This window comes from Osmerus eperlanus, chromosome 16 (assembly GCF_963692335.1).
Source record: "Osmerus eperlanus chromosome 16, fOsmEpe2.1, whole genome shotgun sequence".
Taxonomy (NCBI): Eukaryota; Metazoa; Chordata; class Actinopteri; order Osmeriformes; family Osmeridae; genus Osmerus; species Osmerus eperlanus.
Window position 1 is genome coordinate 13,059,669 of NC_085033.1, and position 21,086 is coordinate 13,080,754.

A 21,086-nucleotide genomic window follows, 5' to 3' on the forward strand; every position below is an offset into this window, starting at 1 on the left:
CGACCTCCCCTTGGACGAGGAGGATTGTGGAGCTTCGGGGCTGCCCATGGAGGGGGTCGTGGAGGGTTTGGTCGAGGATCCAGGGCCCTCAGACCAGGCCGGAGTCAGAGCCCCAGGTGTGGGGTGCTGCGGGGCCGACGGTATGCAGGAGGGACCACAGCCCAGCCAGGTGGAGGTGAACCAAGCCCGGGGAGAGGAGAGGGGAGGTGGGGAAGCAGCAGGGAGCGCTGGGGAGACACTACCCACTGTGGAGGAGACTAGTGAGGAAGGGGGGATTCAGACGCCCTCCACCCCACAGCCGGGCCCGGAGGAGGGGAGGACGGTCGGTGAGGACACGGGGCCCACAGGGCCCCAGGAGGGGGCAGAGAGGGCCCGGGCAGAAGGGCAGGTGGGGCCGTCGGCACCCCCTCGGGCAGCGGAGGTGGACATGGAGGTGGGAGGCGAGTCTGGAGGCCAGGTGGGGACGGGCGAGGATGAGGAGGAGGGCGGTGATGAAGGCTGCTCCCTGCGCATCCGGACCACGCCCAGACGCAAGAACCGGCCCTGCTCGCTGCCCGTGTCCGAGCTGGAGACGGTGATCGCCTCGGCGTGCGGCGAGCCCGAGACGCCGCGCTCGCACTACATCCGCATCCACCGGCTGCTGCACAGCCTGCCCTCGGCCGCCCAGGCCCAGCCGGAGGGCATGGAGGACGGGGAAGGAGACGCAGGCGAGGCCCAGGATCCACAAGCAGGCACCAACGGCCTACCTGATGACAATCACAGAGGTGCAAAACTCTCCTTCACACTTTTATACTCAGTACCTTTCAGTTGTAACGTTCGGTAATCAATGGGAATTATCAACACATACAGGAAGTCAGCAGGAATTGTTGTTTTTACATCAAGCCACTCTATGGATGTTTCTCCTTGGAAAAAATAGTCTGTTGTTATGTTTAATCCTAGACCCAGACCCGGACCCGGACCCGGACCCAGAGCTGAGCCCCAGGCAGGCAGATGGATCTGAGGAGGATGACAAGCTGTGTGAGCCCCTGAGCCCGGGGGCCCAGACGGACCCTCCCTCGCAGCCTCTCCATGGAGCGTCTTTCCGACCTGGCCTCGTTGCTAGACAGCGAGGGGCGCCACCCCCAGGGGCAGGTCAGAGGTCGCAGGGGGATCGAGGACGAGGAGGACGAGGAGGAGGACGACGAGCCCTGCTGCAGTAACTCCTGCTACGGGCGGGGCTACGTGCGAGAGCGAGGCTTGTCGCTGGGCTCTGCAAGGAGGTCGGAGGGGGGCAGCGCGTTCTCCTCTCAGGAGGAGGAGATGGAGGTGGGCGGGGCCGAGGGGAGGGAGCCCGGCGACGGGTCGCCGCAGTGGCAGGAAGCCCCTCCCACGCACGTCCAGAGCCCGCAAGGCTTTATGGGAAATGGAGAGTCGCCAGTGGCAGGGGGCCAGTGGTGGGAAAGGACGTGAGTGGAGGGAGGGTGGGGGGGAGGGAGGTAGGGGGGGAGGGAGGGGGGAGGGGCGGATGGAGGGGGAGGGAGGGAGGGAGGGAGGGGGGGAGGGAGGGGGGGGGAGGGAGGGAGGGGAGGAGGGAGGGGGGGAGGGAGGGGGGGGGGAGGGAGGGGGGGAGGGTGGGAGGGAGGGAGGAGTACATTGATTGGTAGATGGTTAGATGGAGGGATGGATGGGTAGGTACGTTTGTATCCATATTTCCCGTACCTGACACTTCACTGTACAGCTGCAGCTTAGTGATGACCTGTTGTTGTTGTTGTTGTAGGAGATTGCCCACTACCATCCAGCCACCCTGCTGTCAGTCAGCTGCCAGCTCTGAGACCAGACCCTCACCACTACCCCACCATTGATGAACCTCTACCTCCAAGTGAGACTCTCTCTGCACCAAGGACATGCCATGAGCAGCATACTGTGGATCTAGATGGAATGTGCTTCCTGTGTGTGTGTGTGTGTGTGCGTAGACTGGGAGGCGCGCGTGGACAGCCACGGGCGCGTGTTCTACGTGGATCACATCAACAGGACGACCACCTGGCAGAGACCCACCACTGCTGCCACCCCTGATGGGGTGAGGAGGTCTGGCTCTGTCCAGCAGATGGAGCAACTGAACCGCAGGTGGGAGGAGAGGAGGAGAGGAGGAGAGGAGAGGGGAGGAGGAGGAGAGGAGGAGAGGGGAGGAGAGGAGGAGGAGGAGAGGGGAGGAGGAGGAGATGAGGAGGGAGAGGAGAGGAGGAGAGGGGAGGAGAGGAGGAGAGGGGAGGAGAGGGGAGGAGAGGGGAGGAGGAGGAGATGAGGAGGGAGAGGAGAGGAGGAGAGGGGAGGAGAGGAGGAGAGGGGAGGAGAGGAGGAGAGGGGAGGAGGAGAGGAGGAGTGGGAGGAGAGGAGGAGAGAAGGGGGGACGAGAGGGGAGGAGAGGAGAGAAGGGGGGAGGAGGAGGAGAGGGGAGGAGGAGGGGAGGAGAGGAGGAGTGGGAGGAGAGGAGGAGAGAAGGGGGGACGAGAGGGGAGGAGGAGAGGAGAGAAGAGGGGAGGAGAGGAGAGGAGAGGAGGAGAGGGGAGGAGGAGGGGAGGAGAGGAGAGGAGGAGTGGGAGGAGAGGAGGAGAGAAGGGGGGACGAGAGGGGAGGAGGAGAGGAGAGAAGGGGGGAGGAGAGGAGGAGGAGAGGAGAGGAGGAGGGGGGACAAGAGGAGGAGGAGAGAAGAGGAGAGGAGGAGTGGAGAGGAAAGTGGAGAGGAGATGAGGAGGGAGAGGAGAGGAGGAGAAGAGAGAAGGGGGGAGGAGAGGAGGAGTGGAGAGGAAGGTGGAGAGGATATGAGGAGGGAGAGGAGAGGAGGAGAGGAGAGAAGGGGGGAGGAGAGGAGTGGAGAGGAAGGTGGAGAGGAGATGAGGAGGGAGAGGAGAGGAGGAGAAGAGAGAAGGGGGGAGGAGAGGAGGAGTGGAGAGGAAGGTGGAGAGGAGATGAGGAGGGAGAGGAGAGGAGGAGAGGAGAGAAGGGGGGAGGAGAGGAGGAGTGGAGAGGAAGGTGGAGAGGAGATAAGGAGGGAGAGGAGAGGAGGAGGTGAGGGAAGGGTAAGAGAGTAGTTCAGAGGAGAGAAGAAAGGAGAGAAAGGGAGGCGTGAACTCACAACTCTTATCTGTGGTTTTTTCAACCGATAAAAGTGTCAGCGAAACTATCCTCCATGCCAGATTTGACTGTATGTTTGTGTGTGTGTGTCTGTACACATTTGTGTGTTTCAGGTACCAGAGCATTCAGAGGACCATGGCCACAGACAGCGGGGTGCAGGGAGATCCGGAAGAGGAGGATGGTGGAGCAGGAGGTCAGAGGGATGAGATAGCGGTCAACAGCAGCAGCAGCAGCGAGACAGACACGCCTGTGGTCAACAACGGTACTGCAGGTCAGAAACACAGGAAGTCTGTGTGATGAGATCTGTGTGACATTGTGTCAGGTCAGTTCCAGCTTCACTGTATATAACTTCTGGTTTCTCCCCCTTCCCACTGTGGCATTCTGCTGTGTGTGTGTGTGTGTGTGTGTGTGTAGAGGGGAGGAGAGAGAGCTCTACCTCCCCAGTCAACAGTCAGAAGATCACTGCCCTGCTCCAGAGTCCTGCTGTCAAGTTCATCACACACCCAGAATTCTTCACCGTCTTGCACGCCAACTACGTGAGTCACCGTTTAACGCACGCGCACGTCCTCCGAGATAAACACACACAAAGCCCCAGATGTTGAGATGTTTGAGATGTCTGTGGTGTCGTGGTTTGCCAGGGAGCCTACAGGATGTTCACCAACAGCACCTGCCTGAAGCACATGATCCTCAAGGTGCGACGGGACGCCAGGAACTTCGAACGCTACCAGCACAACCGCGACCTCGTCACCTTCCTGAACCGCTTCACCGACAGCCAGCTGGAGCTGCCCCGGGGCTGGGAGATCAAGACCGACCCTCAGGGGAAGGTAGGGGGGTCATATCACACACGCGTAAACACACTATGTTGTACTTCTAACGCAACAAGACAGATCGCTGTGATGTCACGCGCGGCAGGTGTTCCGTGAGTTCAGCAGCGGCCTGAACTCTCCGTGTGTTCCAGAACTTCTTCGTGGACCACAACAGCCGTGCGACCACCTTCATCGACCCCCGGATCCCCCTGCAGAACGGCCGGCTGCCCAATCACCTGACCCACAGGCAGCATCTGCAGAGGCTCCGCAGTTACAGTGCTGGAGAGGTACACACTGAACATGCATGCATGTACCTAGACACTGTACATACATACACATATGCACACATACATGTATTCATGAAAGACCACACAGAGTACCTGTCATCTGTGTGTGTAACTGTCGTGTGTGTGTGTAACTGTCGTCTGTGTGTATCTGTTGTGTGGGTGTAACTGTTGTGTGTGTGTAACTGTCGTGTGTGTGTAACTGTCGTGTGTGTGTAACTGTTGTGTTTATCTGGACCCGTCATGGTGTCACCAGGCGTCGGAGGTGTCTCGTAGTCGCGGCGTGGCCTTGCTGTCCCGTCCGGGGAACAGTCTGGTGGCCGCCATACGCAGCCAGCACCAACAGGACGCCGTGCCTCAAGGTAGGTTCCACACAGTTTTGCACAGTTTTGGGGGGTTCTACGTGTTTCTAATGGGTAGTGGCTAATTCTTGGTACACCCTGACCTGTAAGGGTGATCCTGATTCTCAAGTCTCCCTCCCTCTTCCTCCCTCCCTCTTCCCTCTCTCCCTCCCTCCTCCTCCCTCCCTCCTCCTCCCTCCCTGTCTCCCTCTCTCCCTCCCTCAGCCTATAATGACAAGATCGTGGCCTTCCTTCGCCAGTCAGGGATCCTAGAGATCCTGACAGAGCGACAGCCTGGCCTGTCCAAAAACCACTCCCTCAGGTAAGCTACATCCAGCTAACCAACCCTGGGGCTGTGATGAGTACTGTGGGCGCGTTTGTTCCGGTGGCACTGGCAGGGGCTCTATTGTTCAAGGCAGAACATTAATCCAACTTGGAAGTATATATAACCTGTATGTGTGCACATCAACACCAACTTACAACCTATGTGTGCGTGTGTGTGTGTGCATGTGTGTGTGTGCAGGGAAAAGATCCACTACATCCGGACAGAGGGAACCCAGCGCCTGGAGAAGCTGTCATGTGACGCCGATCTGGTCATCCTGCTGAGGTGGGTCTCCACACACACACACGTACACACACACGTACACACACACACGTCTCTTACTGGACAAGCTAACAGACATGAGCAGAAGACAGGGGAGGGTGTAAAGTAGTGACTGTTGTCTTCCTGCAGCTTGTTTGATGAGGACATCATGTCCTACATCCCTCCATCCTTCCATCCCGGCTTCAGTTTCTCACCTCGCTGCTCCCCTGGCTCCTCACCTCACAACTCTCCAGGTGTGGATTTATATATGTGTGTGTGGGTCTCTGTGTGTGTAAATACACGTGTGTGTGTGTGTGTAGGGTGATGTGCTTCATCTACCCTAAATACTTCTCAAGCATGTTGTGAGCTGAATGCCACAGACCTATTTCATTCGTCTGAATCTGTCCCCCGTAGATACTTATCAGTTAACGGTCATGACTAGCCCCTGGCGATGCTGAACGTGTCTGCTTGTCAACAGGAACTCAGAGGGCCAGGGCCCCTGCCCCTTACCGGAGAGACTTTGAAGCCAAGCTACGGAACTTCTACCGGAAGCTGGAGGCCAAGGGCTACGGCCAGGGCCCCGGCAAGATCAAGTAAGGAGACCATGCAAACAGTTCCATTTAGATTTGATTCGACTGCACTGAACACTTGAGAGAATTCTCTGGAAGAGTTTTTTGGTGTGTCTAGTGCGATTGCTGGCTCACGGTCGCCCTCTAGAGGCTTCATGTTGTATTATTTTAGTCAAACAAATTAATGTTCCTCTTCTGGAACATTCTGGGACATTTACATTTAGTCATTTAGCAGACGCTCTTATCCAGAGCGACTTACAGTAAGTACAGGGACATTCCCCCCCGAGGCAAGTAGGGTGAAGTGCCTTGCCCAAGGACACAACGTCATTTGGCGCTCAGATTCAGATTACTAGCCCGACTCCCTCACCGCTCAGCCACCTGACTCCCTGAATGAAACATTTAATCACAAGTATCTGGTTCCAGAGGGGCCTTCCAGCCTGGGCCTCTATGGGACATACAGTGTGCAGTGTGTTAAGCACGGCCTCGTTCCTCCTGTGTGTTCCAGGCTGATCGTGAGGAGGGACCACTTGCTGGAGGGCACCTTCAACCAGGTGATGGCGTACTCCCGCAAGGAGCTGCAGAGGAACAAGCTCTACATCACCTTCATAGGAGAGGAGGGGTACGCGGGAGCGCTCACACATGCACACACACACACACCACACATGGACACACACACACACATGGACACACACACACCACACATGGACACACACACACACATGGACACACACACACACACCACACATGGACACACACACACACATGCACACACACACACACACCACACATGGACACACACACACCACACACTTACTATATACACACACACACCACACACATATATACACACACACACACACATGCATACACACCTCACACACGCACACACACACCACACACATATATACACGCACACACCCTCTATCAGACACACTCGCCGCTTCATCAGTCAACAATACAATATCGATAATTCACCTCCACACAATAAGCACAGATCTTAATCTGGCTATACTCACGGTGAACCCCCCTCTCCCCTCCATATCTCTGGTTGTCCCCCTGCCCTCAGCTTGGACTACAGCGGCCCTTCTAGAGAGTTCTTCTTCCTGCTCTCCCAGGAGCTTTTCAACCCCTACTACGGCCTGTTCGAGTACTCCGCCAATGACACCTACACCGTGCAGATCAGCCCCATGGCCGCCTTCGTGGAGAACCACCTGGAGTGGTGAGATTCAGCAGATTAGATTCAACTTCACCACCCGCCAGGATCAAAACTGTCACGTACAGATATGCGGAATAGAATAGTGAATGATTAACGAATAAATACATAGTAAGGTAAAGTGAGATATTATAAGATAAACTAGAGGTCGTTATTTTAATCCTACACATACTTATCCAAACCGATACAACCTTGATTTTGTTTGACCTCCCTCCCTCTCTGTGTGTGTGTGTGTGTGTTGCTTACCAGGTTTCGTTTCAGTGGTCGTATTTTGGGCCTGGCTCTGATTCACCAGTACCTTCTAGATGCCTTTTTCACACGGCCCTTCTACAAGGCTCTACTCCGACTGTGAGTCTCTGGCTCTTACCATGGCCTGCTAGCTTAGCTTAGCTGGTTAGCTAAACCCACAAGTTAGCTAGCAGAGTTGTCTGTAATGAAAACAGTATGTGCACCCTAACCCTAGCCTGATTTATGACGCACCAAACTTATAATAAAACCCTTTTGGGTGACTTTACATCATCATTAATGCCAAAAGACAAACAAATAGCTACTAGTCTTAAGAATGATACTGTTACAGATGACTTGATGTAAGCCATCTTGTGTGTGTGTGTGTTTGTGTGTGTGTGTGTTTGTGTGTGTAGAGCCACTGACCTGAGTGATCTAGAGTACCTGGATGAGGAGTTCCACCAGAGCCTTCAGTGGATGAAGGACAATGACATTACGGACGTTCTAGAACTCACCTTCACTGTCAACGAGGAAGTGTTTGGACAGGTAGCAATATATGAACTGTTTACCACAACTCTGTCAAATGTGTCAGACAATGATTGAGAGGCCAAACGTCGAAGCGAGACAAAATACTGTTCTGCAGAAACTGTGGATCTGTGGATGGAACAGTGTTTTTTAGTGCCAGGTTTATTGAGTCTTGAATGTGTGTGTGTGTGTGTGCGCGTGTGTGTGCAGGTGACAGAGCGTGAGCTGAAATCTGGAGGGGCCAATGTGACGGTGACAGAGAAGAATAAAAAGGAGTACATTGACCGCATGGTGAAGTGGAGGGTGGAGAGAGGGGTGGTGCAGCAGACAGAGGCTCTGGTCAGGGGCTTCTATGAGGTACAACACACACACACACACAGACACACTATAACACTCTCTCTCACACACCCACACACACAAACAAACACTCTCTCACACACACACCTGTGCCACTCCTCAGGTGGTGGACTCGAGGCTGGTGTCTGTGTTTGACGCCAGAGAGCTGGAGCTGGTGATCGCTGGCACGGCAGAGATCGACCTGATAGACTGGAGGAACAACACAGAGTACAGAGGAGGTAAACCCACTGACACACACCCTCACGTCCCGGCAGACCTGGGATCAGGTCCTAGCAGGCCTGGCCTGGGATCAGGTCTTAGCAGACCTGGCCTGGGATCAGGTCCAAGCAGACCTGGCCTGGGATCAGGTCAAAATCTCGGTCAAACACTGTCAGTTATGTGGAGCAATTTGCTCAATTGCTTCGTGTCAGGTAGGTAGTACTTGCATTGTTTTGGCAGCAGTCAGTTGGTTCCATAGTGCAGCTTTTCTCATTCCTGATCCTTGGGACAGCCTGCCCTGCATGTTTTAGATGTGGTAGATAACCATACCAGTCCGAATGGGGGTCAGATGGCTGAGCGGTTAGGGAGTCGGGCTATTAATCAGAAGGTTGCCGGTTTGATTCTGGCCGTGCTAAATGACGTTTTGTCCTTGGGCAAGGCACTTCACCCTACTTGCCTTGGGGGGAATGTCCCTGTACTTACTGTAAGTCGCTCTGGATAAGAGCGTCTGCTAAATGACTAAATGTAATGTAATTACCCTTAACCCTAACCTCTCTCCCAGGTTACCATGACGGCCACATCGTGATCAGGTGGTTCTGGGGCGCCGTGGAGCGCTTCAACAACGAGCAGAGGCTCCGCCTCCTCCAGTTCGTCACGGGGACGTCGAGCGTTCCGTACGAGGGCTTCACCGCCCTGAGGGGCAGCAACGGCCTCCGTCGCTTCTGCATCGAAAAGTGGGGGAAGATTACAGCCCTCCCCAGGTAACACACACTCTCTTTCTTTCTCTCTATTCTTTTCATTAGTAGATGTATTCCTCTGGTCAATGATTGACTGACCATGCGTGTTGACATGTATGGCGTGAATGGATATTTCTTGAACTGATTTGCATCTCTGCTGGACTTTTCTCCCGAAAGAGATTACGTAAATACAAATTCCAGGTGTAGGTGTGTTGGACTGGTGGTAGCATCTTCACGGGCAGGGTGGGTGGCCTGATGTTGTGTTTCCTGTACTGTCCTTCAGGGCTCACACGTGTTTCAACCGCCTGGACCTCCCTCCCTACCCCTCCTACACCATGCTGTACGAGAAGCTGCTGATCGCTGTGGAGGAGACCAGCACCTTCGGCCTGGAATGAGGGAGGGGATGGGACAGACTCTGGACAGAAGAGAACAGACCCCAAGGAGCCTGTTACTCCACAAAAGGAAACTCATGAACACAGTCCAGACTCTACAAAGTGACTCCAGGGTGGCACCTTTTTATACCCAGTTCACGTTCTCATTTTGAATCAACCTGTGAACACATGTACAATCTCTAAGCCAATGGATGTAAACGTACACTTATACAGTCTTAGCCAATGGAAAAGCCAACCACCGCATGCATTAATACTTAACTCCTACACTACAGTAGGCTTTTACCTTACCTTCTTTTGATTGGATGTTGCATTAACGAACCAAGCTCTCGTTATGGCCATAGCCTATCAGCACTCAGGGCCTAGATTCTCACCTCATCACCAACCAATAGGCTAAGGTCTTGTCTCTCTCATATACACACTGGCCCCTGCAATAGTGGCCATCAGCCAGCATAATCACAACCATGTTCTCCCCTAAACAACATGATACTATCACCATGACCTAACATAAGAATGCCTCAAATACTTGTCACCCCACTGCGGTCAGTGAGACTCTGCCAAACTGGTTTTCCAACTGTGCCAGTGATGATTTTGTTGTTAAATACTGTGACATCATCACAGGAAGATGGTCCGCAGGTCCAGCTGTTTTCAAATTCAAAATGGCTGCCGGGGTCGTGTCTAATGATAACCAAAGCCTGATATATCATTCATTAAAGACAGAAAGCGCCACATGTTACTATCACTATGTGGACGTTTGTAGTCTTCTATCATTGGAGGTTCATGGGACCTTCTCACATTGATTGTTGATTCCGCATTTTACAATTTTTTTTAATTATTTGCAGAACTGTTGAGAAAATATGGACATTTTACAAATACACCGTTATGAACGTTGATGTTAGTCATGCTCGAGTACACACACATTGTTAGGTTTGATAGAGAAGTCACTACACACTGCATTGTATTTTACTGTAACCGTGGGTGGTAACTAATGTGTATGTTTGTCTGTTTTTCTGTTCCTTTCGTTCAGACTTTTCTTGTGACAGCTAATTAAGTTGGCACATGCTGCTCTTTCTGGTTTCAACACAAGTTGTAAATGAATATGAATGTTTTATTATCAAATGATTGTTTTTTTTAAAACACATTTAGTTTTTACCTATTTGTGACCAACAGAGAACTTTAAAAAATATGTAAAGAATGGAAATACAGAAATGTACTATATAATTATCTGTGAAAACAAACGGGTATAAGAGAAAAAGGATAAAGAGAGGACGTCCACGACTGTAACTGTTCTTGTCACCTGCCTGCATATTTCTTGCACCAACAGTATAGCCAGTTGACACTGAAAGTACTGTAGTAAGTACTTTCATTTGCCCACTATTTGAACAAGAATCCATTTAAGACTATTTGAAATGTAACACTATTCAATTTAAATTTTGGGACATCGTTTGAAGGCGATATCCTGTAACTAGGTATTGAGTAACTTGTTGCTATGGATACTGTGTAGCAGATATTACATTGTCTATTTTTGGCATGAGCCGAGATTCTGGATGTTTATCTTTGGCCTTTGTGTCTTTACGTAGACACAGACCTGTCAGTTCAGGTACATTGTCCCGATTTGGCGCAGTTCAGTACGTTATGATAATGGGTAAGTTGCCTTGTTCACAAAACTCCTGACAAAGACCAGGCAGAACATCTGAACAGAATCACAGCATACAACTCGATTCATGTTGACCAACTGTCATTTAACCTATTCACGTGCATAGTCACAGTTAATTGTTATATAAATACTCATCATTGTTCATGATTTTCACCCGGATTGTCCATTATCTGATCAATGTTTTTTTTAAGTGTTTTTTGGGGGAATGTAGTGTATAGTCTATTGTTGCTGGTAAAATGAAAGTTCTACTGTAATATAGAATTGATATGAAATACTTTGTATTTAACCATTTATATACTATACATAATAGGATGCTTTTTTCCAGATATGCAGTTAATGACTGAAAATCATTCATTTTGCTTTATTTTCCAAGTTTGTACAGTGTGCACATTTGAATAAGTTACAGTTGAAATGTGTCTCATGCTATGCATATGTTGCAAAGAGATCAAGCAAATGCAATTTAAAACATCGATCAGTTTTGCCTACTTTTAAGATATACTGTACTGTACCTCTTATTTTAAATGGACGTTAAAAGTAGTTTTCACATTGTGGAGGTTGTACCAGTTCTGCTGAAGCGTGTGTCTGCGTCCTCCCTTTACTCTCCACTTCATCTCCAGTTTCCAGCTCAGTTTTACAGATGACTTTCACTGTCTGACCGGCAGACATGCAGTTTCAGACTGCAGTTTTTCTTTTCAAGGATAGTACTGTTAACGAATGTCAATAAACAATCACTTCGTAATGCACCTTCTCCTTCCACCGGTCCCATGGGTTGTGGAGTGATATGGACGCATCAAAAGTCATTAGGTGGTAGTTGAACCATTATTTACAGACGCCCGTACAAACGCTTTTTCATGTTTCTTTCGGTAGCTGTGACCGCTGTACGTCAACATTCCAGGCGTTCCAAGGGTAGAACACGGGTGGTGTTCACCAGGACCTGACGCCACTGTCTTCCGTCTTCACAAAGTGTGCACTTGACCATTTTAAATGTGGGACACACACACACACACAAACAGCATTCACACATCGTAGAGGAAGCCCTCCCTATCAGAGGCACCTGCCTCCAGTCAAACAAGCAGACTGGAGTCAGTAAGGTCCAATAAGACACTGATCACATGACTAGCGATCGGTGTTGAAGCCGTCCGTGTGTCCAGGGGGGTCTGAGTCTGGTTCAGGATGGGCCAGGAGGTTGATCTGCTGACCCTCTCTAACGTGGAGCATAGCCAGCCGCAGGTTCCAGCTGGGAGGGACACACAGACACCAACGACACATCCTTTATCAGACTGGGTCGGCGACACATCCTTTATCAGACTGGGTCAACGACACATCCTTTATCAGACTGGGTCGGCGACACATCCTTTATCAGACTGGGTCGGCGACACATCCTTTATCAGACTGGGTCGGCGACACATCCTTTATCAGACTGGGTCGGCGACACATCCTTTATCAGACTGGGTCGGCGACACATCCTTTATCAGACTGGGTCGGCGACACATCCTTTATCAGACTGGGTCAACGACACATCCTTTATCAGACTGGGTCGGCGACACATCCTTTATCAGACTGGGTCGGCGACACATCCTTTATCAGACTGGGTCGGCGACACATCCTTTATCAGACTGGGTCGGCGACACATCCTTTATCAGACTGGGTCGGCGACACATCCTTTATCAGACTGGGTCGGCGACACATCCTTTATCAGACTGGGTCAACGACACATCCTTTATCAGACTGGGTCGGCGACACATCCTTTATCAGACTGGGTCGGCGACACATCCTTTATCAGACTGGGTCGGCGACACATCCTTTATCAGACTGGGTCGGCGACACATCCTTTATCAGACTGGGTCGGCGACACGTCCTTTATCAGACTGGGTCAACGACACATCCTTTATCAGACTGGGTCGGCGACACATCCTTTATCGGACTGGGTCGGCGACACATCCTTTATCAGACTGGGTCAACGACACATCCTTTATCAGACTGGGTCAACGACACATCCTTTATCAGCTCTGATTATTAAAAACATGGCATATTTTCAAGAGATGCTGTAAAGCTTGTTAGTAGTTCTTATGGCCCAAACTATTACCATGTAGCAAAATCAATAAGGTTAGCCAAACCCTAACTATCAACAGTCCCAATTCTTACAACTAGCACAAGAGAAATGCAGTTTATCATATGCACCTTCCTGCCACAGTAAATTCCTTGTTTGTGTGAACTTACATGGCGAATAAAGCTAATTCTGATCTCCACAGAAGAAGAGGAAAAAAAACAGTTATGAATGATTAGACATCCACCTTTTAGTATCCGTGTCCCTGATGGAGGATGTGTAGAGATAGCCACCTGTTACACCTCCTTTTACTGGGATCTTGATCTGCAAACACAACAGTAACATCCTTACATCAGTAACAAGTGCTTAGCAGTAGTTAGTAGTCATATGGTGAGTAGTTGGTTGTGGCAAAGGCAGTTAGTGTCTGACATTTACATTTAGTCATTTCGCAGACGCTCTTATCCAGAGCGACTTACAGTAAGTACAGGGACATTCCCCCCGAGGCAAGTAGGGTGAAGTGCCTTGCCCAAGGACACAACGTCATTTGGCACAGCCTGGAATCGAACCGGTAACCTTCAGATTACTAGCCCGACACCCTAACCACTCAACCACTCTGACCTGTGCACTCTGGTGGTTCACTTGGTTGTGTCTGTCAGTCAGGTGGATGTTGTAGACCTTGAGGGGCGGGGCTCCCAAGCTCTCCATGGCAACAGGGTTTGTCTCCAGCTTCTTCAATGCAAGCTGGTAGTATTCTGAATTTTGAAATTCCTCTGACAGACAAAAACGATTCTGAGTTAACACACAAAACAACGTTATTTTCTACTTCTTTCCGAAGTCTTTTCCTATCCAACCAAAAGTAGGCATGTGAAAACTCACGCACTTTGTATCAGGTAGTACATAGTGCCGATGCATCCACCCGTAAACACTGTGGTGAAGATCGCGAGCTGTTGGAGCTGGTTGGTCGAGACCCGCATCTCCAGGTAAACTGTGAATGGCTATGGACACGTGGGATAGTAGATCAAGTTATCTTAAGTAAAATCACTCTGATTTACAAAAATATTAAACACAATATATAGAATACTGACTACTACTAGCTATAACTAACTAGTTCTGACCGCGGCAGTTCTGCACGAGCGGACAGTCGCTACTTTTCGCGATATTGTGCATGTTTCTCACAGCTCGGCCTATAATGTCCTTCTGTCTACGTTAGTAAACATATTCACTGTAACACCCAAAACATAAAGAGGTACACACATGTAAGTGGTTGTTTAACCTTTTCTTCAAAGTCGAGTTCGATCTGTACCACCCATTGGAAATCAACGTTGTGCAATGGTACGTCGTTACGTGATTCCTCTTCCGCATACGTCAGACGCCAGCTCCTCGTTTTAGCCATGTGAGAGTGTTATGAAAGTTTGTGCTATTTGAATTGAGCCTGCCAGTTATATCACCGTAACTAGAGCCTACTACAAGTACACACCTACCTACGTCGTAGACTTCGTCGAGGTTGTGAAGAACAGTTGTTGAGTAAGGACAATCGTATTTCTCACCTTTTAACGTTGTAATTACAGTTTTATTTGGCAAGAAGGTTTAGTTGAATGAACTGACCGCTATTGTGTCAATTTTCATACGATTAGTTTGGCTTCTCGTATTTGATACGTTTTTATTCTCAATGAGTTCGGAGGGAGAGAAATTATGCAAAATGGATCATAAACAATAGTCCCTAGGTTATTTTTCACTGGATACTAGTTGGTTTCACAAATTATGTCGTGTCATCTTTTTTAGCTTCTTTGTTGCAAAGCTTACAGCATCTGCCAATCTTGCTGCATTCTATGTCTGCTACTCGACCCGTTCACACTTCCAGGCTATCGCTAAAAGTAGGACAGATGAGTTAGTTACGGCAGATTTCGAATATTGTCCAATATTTGCCCATATATGTCACGGACGCATTATGTCCTTGTGGGATGCACGAGGCTCTGGCCTCTTGACAGTGCGGTTGTTGGTTCAGGCAGGAGGACTCAGTATGACTTTACGAATACTTTATTTCCCACTATACAAACACGATTGTACATTTGATTTGATTTGGCATTGTGGTTCTGCTCGCATCGGCTCCCTGCCGCTTCCGACGAGACACCGTCTCGACCTCCGAGCAGAGAGCGGCGACGCATTCCCCCTGAAACAGGAAACAGAAAACAGAACCAAGGGTGGAGGCCGGGGAGGCGGAGGCAGCAGGAAGACTGAAGTCTATGTCGCACTAGCGATGCATATGCCGGGAATCCCTTATATACCCCGCCCTATTAGGAGGGAGTGCCCTGCGCATAAAATGACGCGTTGCTAGTGGCGCGCTATGTCTCACGTCCTCCTTCATGAACCAGCTCCGCTTGTTTTTGTAACCTTCAAGTGATACATCACAGTCATAACAGCATCCTGGTGTGGATGCATCGTTCTCTTGTTAGCTGTCTGCCTGTCTGGGAGTAGTCCCCCCGTCTTATCTTATCAGCCCAGTGCACTAGGCTCCACATAGAATAGGTCCATGTCATTTACGTAACTGTCTGAGACAGTTTTAGTTATTCTGCCAAAGAAGTGCTCCATAAATGTGGTAAAGATGCAATGAGTCTGTTCCCTCTTATTCTGCCTCGCCCCACATCTTATAACCCCCGCTCTCTCCCCCTCTCCATTAACCCATCTCCCTGTCATCCTCCCCCATCCCTGTTGCCCCTCTCTCTTCCCCATTGCCTCCCATCTGCCCCTCTATCTGCCCCTCTATCTGCCCCTTTATCTGCCTCTCTATCTGCCCCTCTATCTCCCTTGTCTCCTTACCCCAAGGCAGCCATGTTGGGCGCCGTAGTGATGGGCATTGGGACAGCCGGCTTTGTGAGGATCAGGGACATGCTGGCACCTTTGCCCTCCAGCCCTGCGGAGAAGCTGAGCGTGAAGGGATTCATATCCAGGTGAGATGACCCCTGACCTGATGTTTAATGTTTGCACCTTCCTGCCAAAGCAAATTCCTTGTCTGTGCAAACTTTCATGGCGAATAAAACCCATTCTGATTCTGATTCTGACCCCAGTCTGACACCACCTGACCTGGCCAACCTGAGCTCCGGCTTCTCTGAGGGTTCTAGAACATGATCTTGGGATTAAATATTCAAAGTGTTTATATATTTAGTAGTATTTGTTGATTCATGTGAGTGTTTGATGAGCAAACCACTTAAACGTTTATAATTTACAATAGTAATAATGGTAAGGACAAATAATATTTGACACATCATATGAAAGGAACAGTATATGAGAATTATATTTAGGCTAAGTGGGCTAAGAAACAGTCTGTGTTTTACAGGACATCGTGTTGCATCGTGTTGCTCCTATCTTGGTATGACGAAGAACTGTGTGCTGAACAAGCATTCTCACAGTCAGCATTCTACATCCAAACACACCCATTGGACCACACAGTTTAATCTACTACACGCCCCTGCCCATAGGTCCACTGACCCACCCCTATGTGATCCCTATGTCAATACATCACAGACAGCATGTATGTGGGAGAAGGTTGCAGTCTAGTACCATTAGATCTAAACGTAGCTTTAAGCACAACATTATGCCTGTTAGGTTTCCAGTAAACAAGGCCTAGTATAGTCTAGAGTCATAGAGTTTGTATGGGATCTTCTATAGAAGACCAGTCTGTATGTTGCTCCTTCATGTGTTTGGGGAGTCTCCCATGGGCTGTACAATGAAAGGCCGACAGCCCTGCTAACCCCGGCCTCCTGTAACCCCCAGGAGGCCTCTGGAGGAACAGCAGGGGGTGAGCCAGATCTCCCTGGAGGAGGCGCTGAGCAGAAAGGACATCCAGGTGGCCTTCGTCTGCACTGAGAACGCCTGCCATGAGGACAACATCAGGTACCAGGTCCCGTGCGTGTGCGTGTGTGTGTGCGTGGGCGTGTGTGCACGTGCGTGCGTGCGTGTGTGTGTGAGCGAGCTGAACATTTGTACCAACATTTAAAACCCCTCACATTAAGGATTCTGATTTGTATCTTTGGGTGAAGGCCTTCTAGTGGGCAAAGTCACTGATATTCATGAAGAAAATAAATAACCATGGTTGCCATGTTTGTGAGAGTCAACTCTGGGAGGAAATGGTGAGCTGTAAGCAGTCTAAGAATGTGGGCTGTTCAGTTTTTCCTCAAATGAAAAAACAAATGTCTGTGATGTCATACATGATCTCCACCACCGAAGGGCAGCAGTTGAACAAACATAACACACCTTAATCCACGTTTACATTGGAAACGGATCAGGCTTCTGTTAGTCACTTCAATATTGCTCCTGTCATTGACGTTTTCTTAAGTTAAATAGGGAAATACATACATTAGACATTAATGTATAACGTGTGGTGTAACGGCCTATAATGTTGCGTATTGTATGTAGTTTCTCTACTATAGAGAAGGGTAGAGGTTAGAGGTGTTTCAGGATCCTGAAAAGAATCCTTCTCGCTCATCCTCCCCTCCCTTTCTCCTCACTTCTCTTAAACAGCCTGTGTATCTAATCTCTTTCTCTTCCAACTCTTCCTCCCTGGAGTCAGGCAACACATGTGTAATGGCTCTCATTATAACTGTACAGAGAAAACGCACACCAACACACACACACATTGTGAGAGCGCAGACTAGGTGAAGAATGGGGGGTTATTTTGGTCTGTTCTAATGAGTGTGTTAAGGACATGGTCATGTTTCACTGGTAGACAGCTCCAGAGGGGTTATGGGTAATGGAACAGCAGGTATTGTCCCTCTTTGCTGTGCAGGAATGCTGGGAAAAGGACTTCTGGAGAGCACATAATGAGTTATGTGAAGGTTATGGGTCGTGATGGATGGTTTGATTAGAGAATATCTTGGCAGACTGAAAAACTAATAGATTACCATTTGAGTCTCGTACAGATTTAGAAGATGCTCTAAAAACAGCAAGTGAGGTCTGTGCAGGAATCATAAACCAAACTGAAATGAGCACCAGCTTTCATGTCCTTAGACCCAAGGATATTTTAACACATTCTTTCCCCGTTTTTTTGGCATGTTCTCTGGCTGCGTGTGACCTCCTCCGTCCTGTTCTCTGTTCCCCCCTGCCCCCCCAGGACCTTCCTTCAGGCAGGGAAGCACGTGTGTGTGGAGTACCCCATGACCATGACCCACAAGGCAGCCGTGGAACTCCAGGATCTGGCCCAGCAGAAAGGTTAGCTGGATGCATAAAACAAAGAACAAAAACACACACTCTACTTTACATGCTGGGGCACGCAAGACTGTGCGACACGGATAGTCTCGCACAGGAAGGATATTGTCAGTCCTGGATACAGGTGGCAGGATTTGGCATGAGACTGCTGTTCTGTATACCTGGAGGAGTGCAGCTGAACAGCAAGCTAGAGGAGTCAGATGGCTTAGCGGTTAGGGAATCGGGCTGTTAATCAGAAGGTTACCGGTTCGATTCCCGTCGGAGACAAATGACGTTGTGTCCTTGGGCAAGGCACTTCACCCTACTTGCCTCGGGGGAATGTCCCTGTACTTACTGTAAGTCGCTCTGGATAAGAGCGTCTGCTAAATGACTAAACGTAAATGTAAGCTGTCTTTCCCAAACACACATGAAGGAGAGGCCTTGTTTGCAGTGTTCAGCTACAGGCTTGGGTTCTAGTGTTTTTCCGGAATGGCCTCTACATGCCGTGTGTTCTCTGTGGTTCCTCTCAGGAGTGGTTCTCCACGAGGAACACATAGAGCTGCTGACGGCAGATTTCAAACAGCTGAAGAAGGACATCGCAGGGAAGAAGCTGGAGGAGGGATCCCTGCACTTCACAGGTCAGACCTCAGAGGAACCTCACATGTCAGGTCTAGGCAAGGTTATAGGGACATGGATTGTCAATGTATGTCTCATTGTATTTGTGTAACACACACATACAGTTCTCCTTCCCTCTGCTTTAATGTTCTTATTTTGAAACTGGGACATACAAGTTCCCTGTCTTGGTACAGTAATGTAAATGTGTGTGTGTGTTTGCAGGAGGTCCTCTGAAGCCTGGCTTCGGCTTGCTGGCATTCAGCGGCATCGCCCGCCTCACCTGGTTGGTCGACCTGTTCGGGGAGCTGTCTGTCACCATGGCGACTGTTGAGGAACAGACGGACAAGAACTACACAAAGATGACAGCACATCTTTTAACTTCAGACAACAGGTCTGACAGAACACACACGCACACACACGCACACACTCTCACACACCACATACGCACGCAGGAATGATGCCGGCGCGTGATTCGACCGTAACGTTTTTTTCCTCTGTGGTTCCACGACCACAGGCCTCTGACGTGGGTGGAGGAACGCGGGCCCGGACTCCCCCGAGTCAAGAACGTCAACTTCCGCTTCGACACGTGTCAGGTGACGGAGCTGCCTCCCGCCCCCAGGGAGCCTGTGGGGATCTTCATGCAGGACATGGTGCTGTTCGCTGGGAAGCTGCTGGGCCAGGTCCCCCCTGAGCAGCTGGAGGCCGAGACACGCAGGGTCCTTCACTGTCTGGAGCTGGCCGACTGCATCCACGAGCTCAGCCGGGGCTAGGGAGGACGGGACCAGGGGACACAGCTAGCTAAGACAGGACCAGGGCTAAGACAGGACCAGGGCTAAGACAGGACCAGGGCTAAGACAGGACATGGGCTAAGGCTGGAAGGGGTTAGGGAGAGAACCAGGCGAGACGGGAGAGGAAGGAAAAGACGATGCCAAGGCTGGGGATGGGGTTGGGTTGGGCTAAGGCTAGCGATATCCAGCTTCATCCTCTCTGTCGATGTCGAGCCAGCAGAACCTCTGTAGGTTTTCTTAGCCATGTTGCTTCTCTAGCTGTGTTTTTTACAGATCCCTGCATAGAAAGGTTGTGGGGCCGGTAAATAAAAGGAGGCCTCAGCGCATGTACATGGCCAAATGATAACCCTTACACACCTTACACCACTCCTGCTTCTTATGTGCTACTTTGTAGTGATAAAAGGGAATTTTGTTTATGGTTGATTCCTTACCTGCTAACAAGCTAACATTAAGATAAAGCTGCACACAGTTTTAGTGTTATACAACATCCAGTGTATCTAAACTTGGTTTTAAAGGCACATCCTGTTACTTCACTTATTATCATTTTGGTTACTGCTTTCTGGCATTGCTGGCAGTGAAAATATTACATTCCCAGTTATGTTTACCTCGCACACTTTCTCTCCTTTTCTTTCTTGATAAATTCAACTGGTATTTCTAGAAGTTCTAGTTCTGGAAGTTATTCAGTATCATGACAAAAAAGGGAAAATAATTTGAAAAGAAAACATTTTGGTAGACATTCTTGAAACCATCAACTTGGTTGGTGTGGTTGAAGCACATCCTAAATACTATTCTGTTTACGCTGTCACTAACCAGTTGGCCTCTGAGAGTCATCTGACTAAAGCCAGGATTGTCATACGACAGTTGAAGAAAGGTCCCTGGCAACCACAGAACATGGACTTTTGACCCAATGTTTGTTTTTATTTTTATTGTTTGTAATGAGCATCGAGGTGTGCTGTTTTGCATTGCATTGCTTTGCTTACAGTGTTCAAATCAAATTTTCTGTTTACATTGATGAAGATGTGAAGTGGCCTGTTTATAGGTGATAGGTTTATAGCCTGTTTACTATACTGTTCTAGACGTTGTGAATTAGGTTGGAATCACTTCCTTCTAATAAAATGTGCCTGTCTGAGTCCTGGCAGTGTGTCCTGTAGTCTTTGCTTAGGTAGTTTCCTTTTCTTGGTAAAACAAGATGCCAGAAGTTAGTTGAAGGCTCATGACAGATTGGCACAATAATTAGCCTAATTCAAACCAACAAAATGCAAGTTTCGATTAATTAATCAATTACCGTTTTACATGTATTTGTATTACTGTATGTCTTACACTTGTTACGCTGCTGTTACACTCAGCGTGCGAATTATACAATGATAATCAGGGGGATCAACTTATTCTCCAGGGCATAAAGTAATATTTACGATTACAGGTAAGAACGATATATAAATGTACGACCCCCCCGACCTGTG

The 21,086-nt window shown here is 49.5% G+C and overlaps 3 protein-coding genes across 6 annotated transcripts in view; 2 read left to right on the plus strand and 1 right to left on the minus strand.

The window, feature by feature from the left end:
• hecw1b (HECT, C2 and WW domain containing E3 ubiquitin protein ligase 1b) overlaps positions 1 to 11,821 on the plus strand; it is a 20,515-nt gene extending 8,694 nt beyond the window's left edge. Inside the window, exons 9-29 of the mRNA XM_062481582.1 lie at positions 1 to 764; positions 1,031 to 1,445; positions 1,746 to 1,858; positions 1,953 to 2,103; positions 3,225 to 3,382; positions 3,526 to 3,647; positions 3,750 to 3,935; positions 4,070 to 4,204; positions 4,458 to 4,563; positions 4,768 to 4,864; positions 5,066 to 5,149; positions 5,276 to 5,379; positions 5,604 to 5,718; positions 6,200 to 6,313; positions 6,761 to 6,913; positions 7,157 to 7,255; positions 7,549 to 7,678; positions 7,868 to 8,014; positions 8,118 to 8,232; positions 8,775 to 8,973; positions 9,233 to 11,821. The exon at positions 1 to 764 is cut by the window's left edge and continues 121 nt beyond it. Coding sequence (XP_062337566.1) covers positions 1 to 764; positions 1,031 to 1,445; positions 1,746 to 1,858; positions 1,953 to 2,103; positions 3,225 to 3,382; positions 3,526 to 3,647; positions 3,750 to 3,935; positions 4,070 to 4,204; positions 4,458 to 4,563; positions 4,768 to 4,864; positions 5,066 to 5,149; positions 5,276 to 5,379; positions 5,604 to 5,718; positions 6,200 to 6,313; positions 6,761 to 6,913; positions 7,157 to 7,255; positions 7,549 to 7,678; positions 7,868 to 8,014; positions 8,118 to 8,232; positions 8,775 to 8,973; positions 9,233 to 9,344 — 3,619 coding nt within the window. The 3' untranslated portion in view covers positions 9,345 to 11,821. The remainder of the gene's footprint in view (positions 765 to 1,030; positions 1,446 to 1,745; positions 1,859 to 1,952; positions 2,104 to 3,224; positions 3,383 to 3,525; positions 3,648 to 3,749; positions 3,936 to 4,069; positions 4,205 to 4,457; positions 4,564 to 4,767; positions 4,865 to 5,065; positions 5,150 to 5,275; positions 5,380 to 5,603; positions 5,719 to 6,199; positions 6,314 to 6,760; positions 6,914 to 7,156; positions 7,256 to 7,548; positions 7,679 to 7,867; positions 8,015 to 8,117; positions 8,233 to 8,774; positions 8,974 to 9,232) is intronic.
• On the minus strand, positions 11,796 to 14,451 carry LOC134036672 (cytochrome c oxidase assembly factor 1 homolog). Of its 2 annotated transcripts, none has more exons than XM_062481706.1 (5): positions 14,316 to 14,451; positions 13,923 to 14,037; positions 13,661 to 13,812; positions 13,290 to 13,366; positions 11,796 to 12,232 (listed from the first exon to the last, which is right to left on the minus strand). In XM_062481706.1, exons 1-5 carry the CDS (start codon positions 14,433 to 14,435, stop codon positions 12,112 to 12,114), a joined length of 585 nt encoding a protein of 194 aa, XP_062337690.1. In that variant the 5' UTR covers positions 14,436 to 14,451; the 3' UTR covers positions 11,796 to 12,111. The 2 variants fall into 2 exon arrangements, with proteins under 2 accessions (XP_062337690.1, XP_062337691.1); XM_062481707.1 differs by having other exon boundaries at positions 14,297 to 14,436.
• Positions 14,385 to 20,761, plus strand: blvra (biliverdin reductase A). 3 transcript variants are annotated; one of them, XR_009932432.1, is made up of 8 exons: positions 14,386 to 14,566; positions 15,870 to 15,990; positions 16,814 to 16,933; positions 18,150 to 18,247; positions 18,754 to 18,861; positions 19,061 to 19,229; positions 19,353 to 20,650; positions 20,681 to 20,761. XR_009932432.1 is itself a non-coding variant. In XM_062481705.1 (7 exons), exons 2-7 carry the CDS (start codon positions 15,872 to 15,874, stop codon positions 19,606 to 19,608), a joined length of 870 nt encoding a protein of 289 aa, XP_062337689.1. In that variant the 5' UTR covers positions 14,385 to 14,566; positions 15,866 to 15,871; the 3' UTR covers positions 19,609 to 20,761. The 3 variants fall into 3 exon arrangements, 2 of the variants coding, with proteins under 2 accessions (XP_062337689.1, XP_062337688.1); XM_062481705.1 differs by having other exon boundaries at positions 14,385 to 14,566; positions 15,866 to 15,990; positions 19,353 to 20,761; XM_062481704.1 differs by having other exon boundaries at positions 19,353 to 20,761.
• Positions 20,762 to 21,086: the final 325 nt, after the last annotated feature.

What these genes read in the sequence shown, in the direction of transcription:
- LOC134036672 (XM_062481706.1), bottom strand. Translation starts at nt 14,435, where the DNA reads ATGGCTAAAACGAGGAGCTGGCGTCTGACGTATGCGGAAGAGGAATCA. An exon ending in AACTCGACTTTGAAGAAAAG is followed by an intron (nt 14,038 to 14,315) that starts GTTAAACAACCA and finishes ACGTGTCCATAG; the next exon opens with CCATTCACAGTTTACCTGGA. An exon ending in TGAACCACCAGAGTGCACAG is followed by an intron (nt 13,367 to 13,660) that starts GTCAGAGTGGTT and finishes TTGTGTTTGCAG; the next exon opens with ATCAAGATCCCAGTAAAAGG.
- blvra (XM_062481705.1), top strand. Translation starts at nt 15,872, where the DNA reads ATGTTGGGCGCCGTAGTGATGGGCATTGGGACAGCCGGCTTTGTGAGG. An exon ending in GGATCTGGCCCAGCAGAAAG is followed by an intron (nt 18,248 to 18,753) that starts GTTAGCTGGATG and finishes GGTTCCTCTCAG; the next exon opens with GAGTGGTTCTCCACGAGGAA. An exon ending in GGGATCCCTGCACTTCACAG is followed by an intron (nt 18,862 to 19,060) that starts GTCAGACCTCAG and finishes GTGTGTTTGCAG; the next exon opens with GAGGTCCTCTGAAGCCTGGC.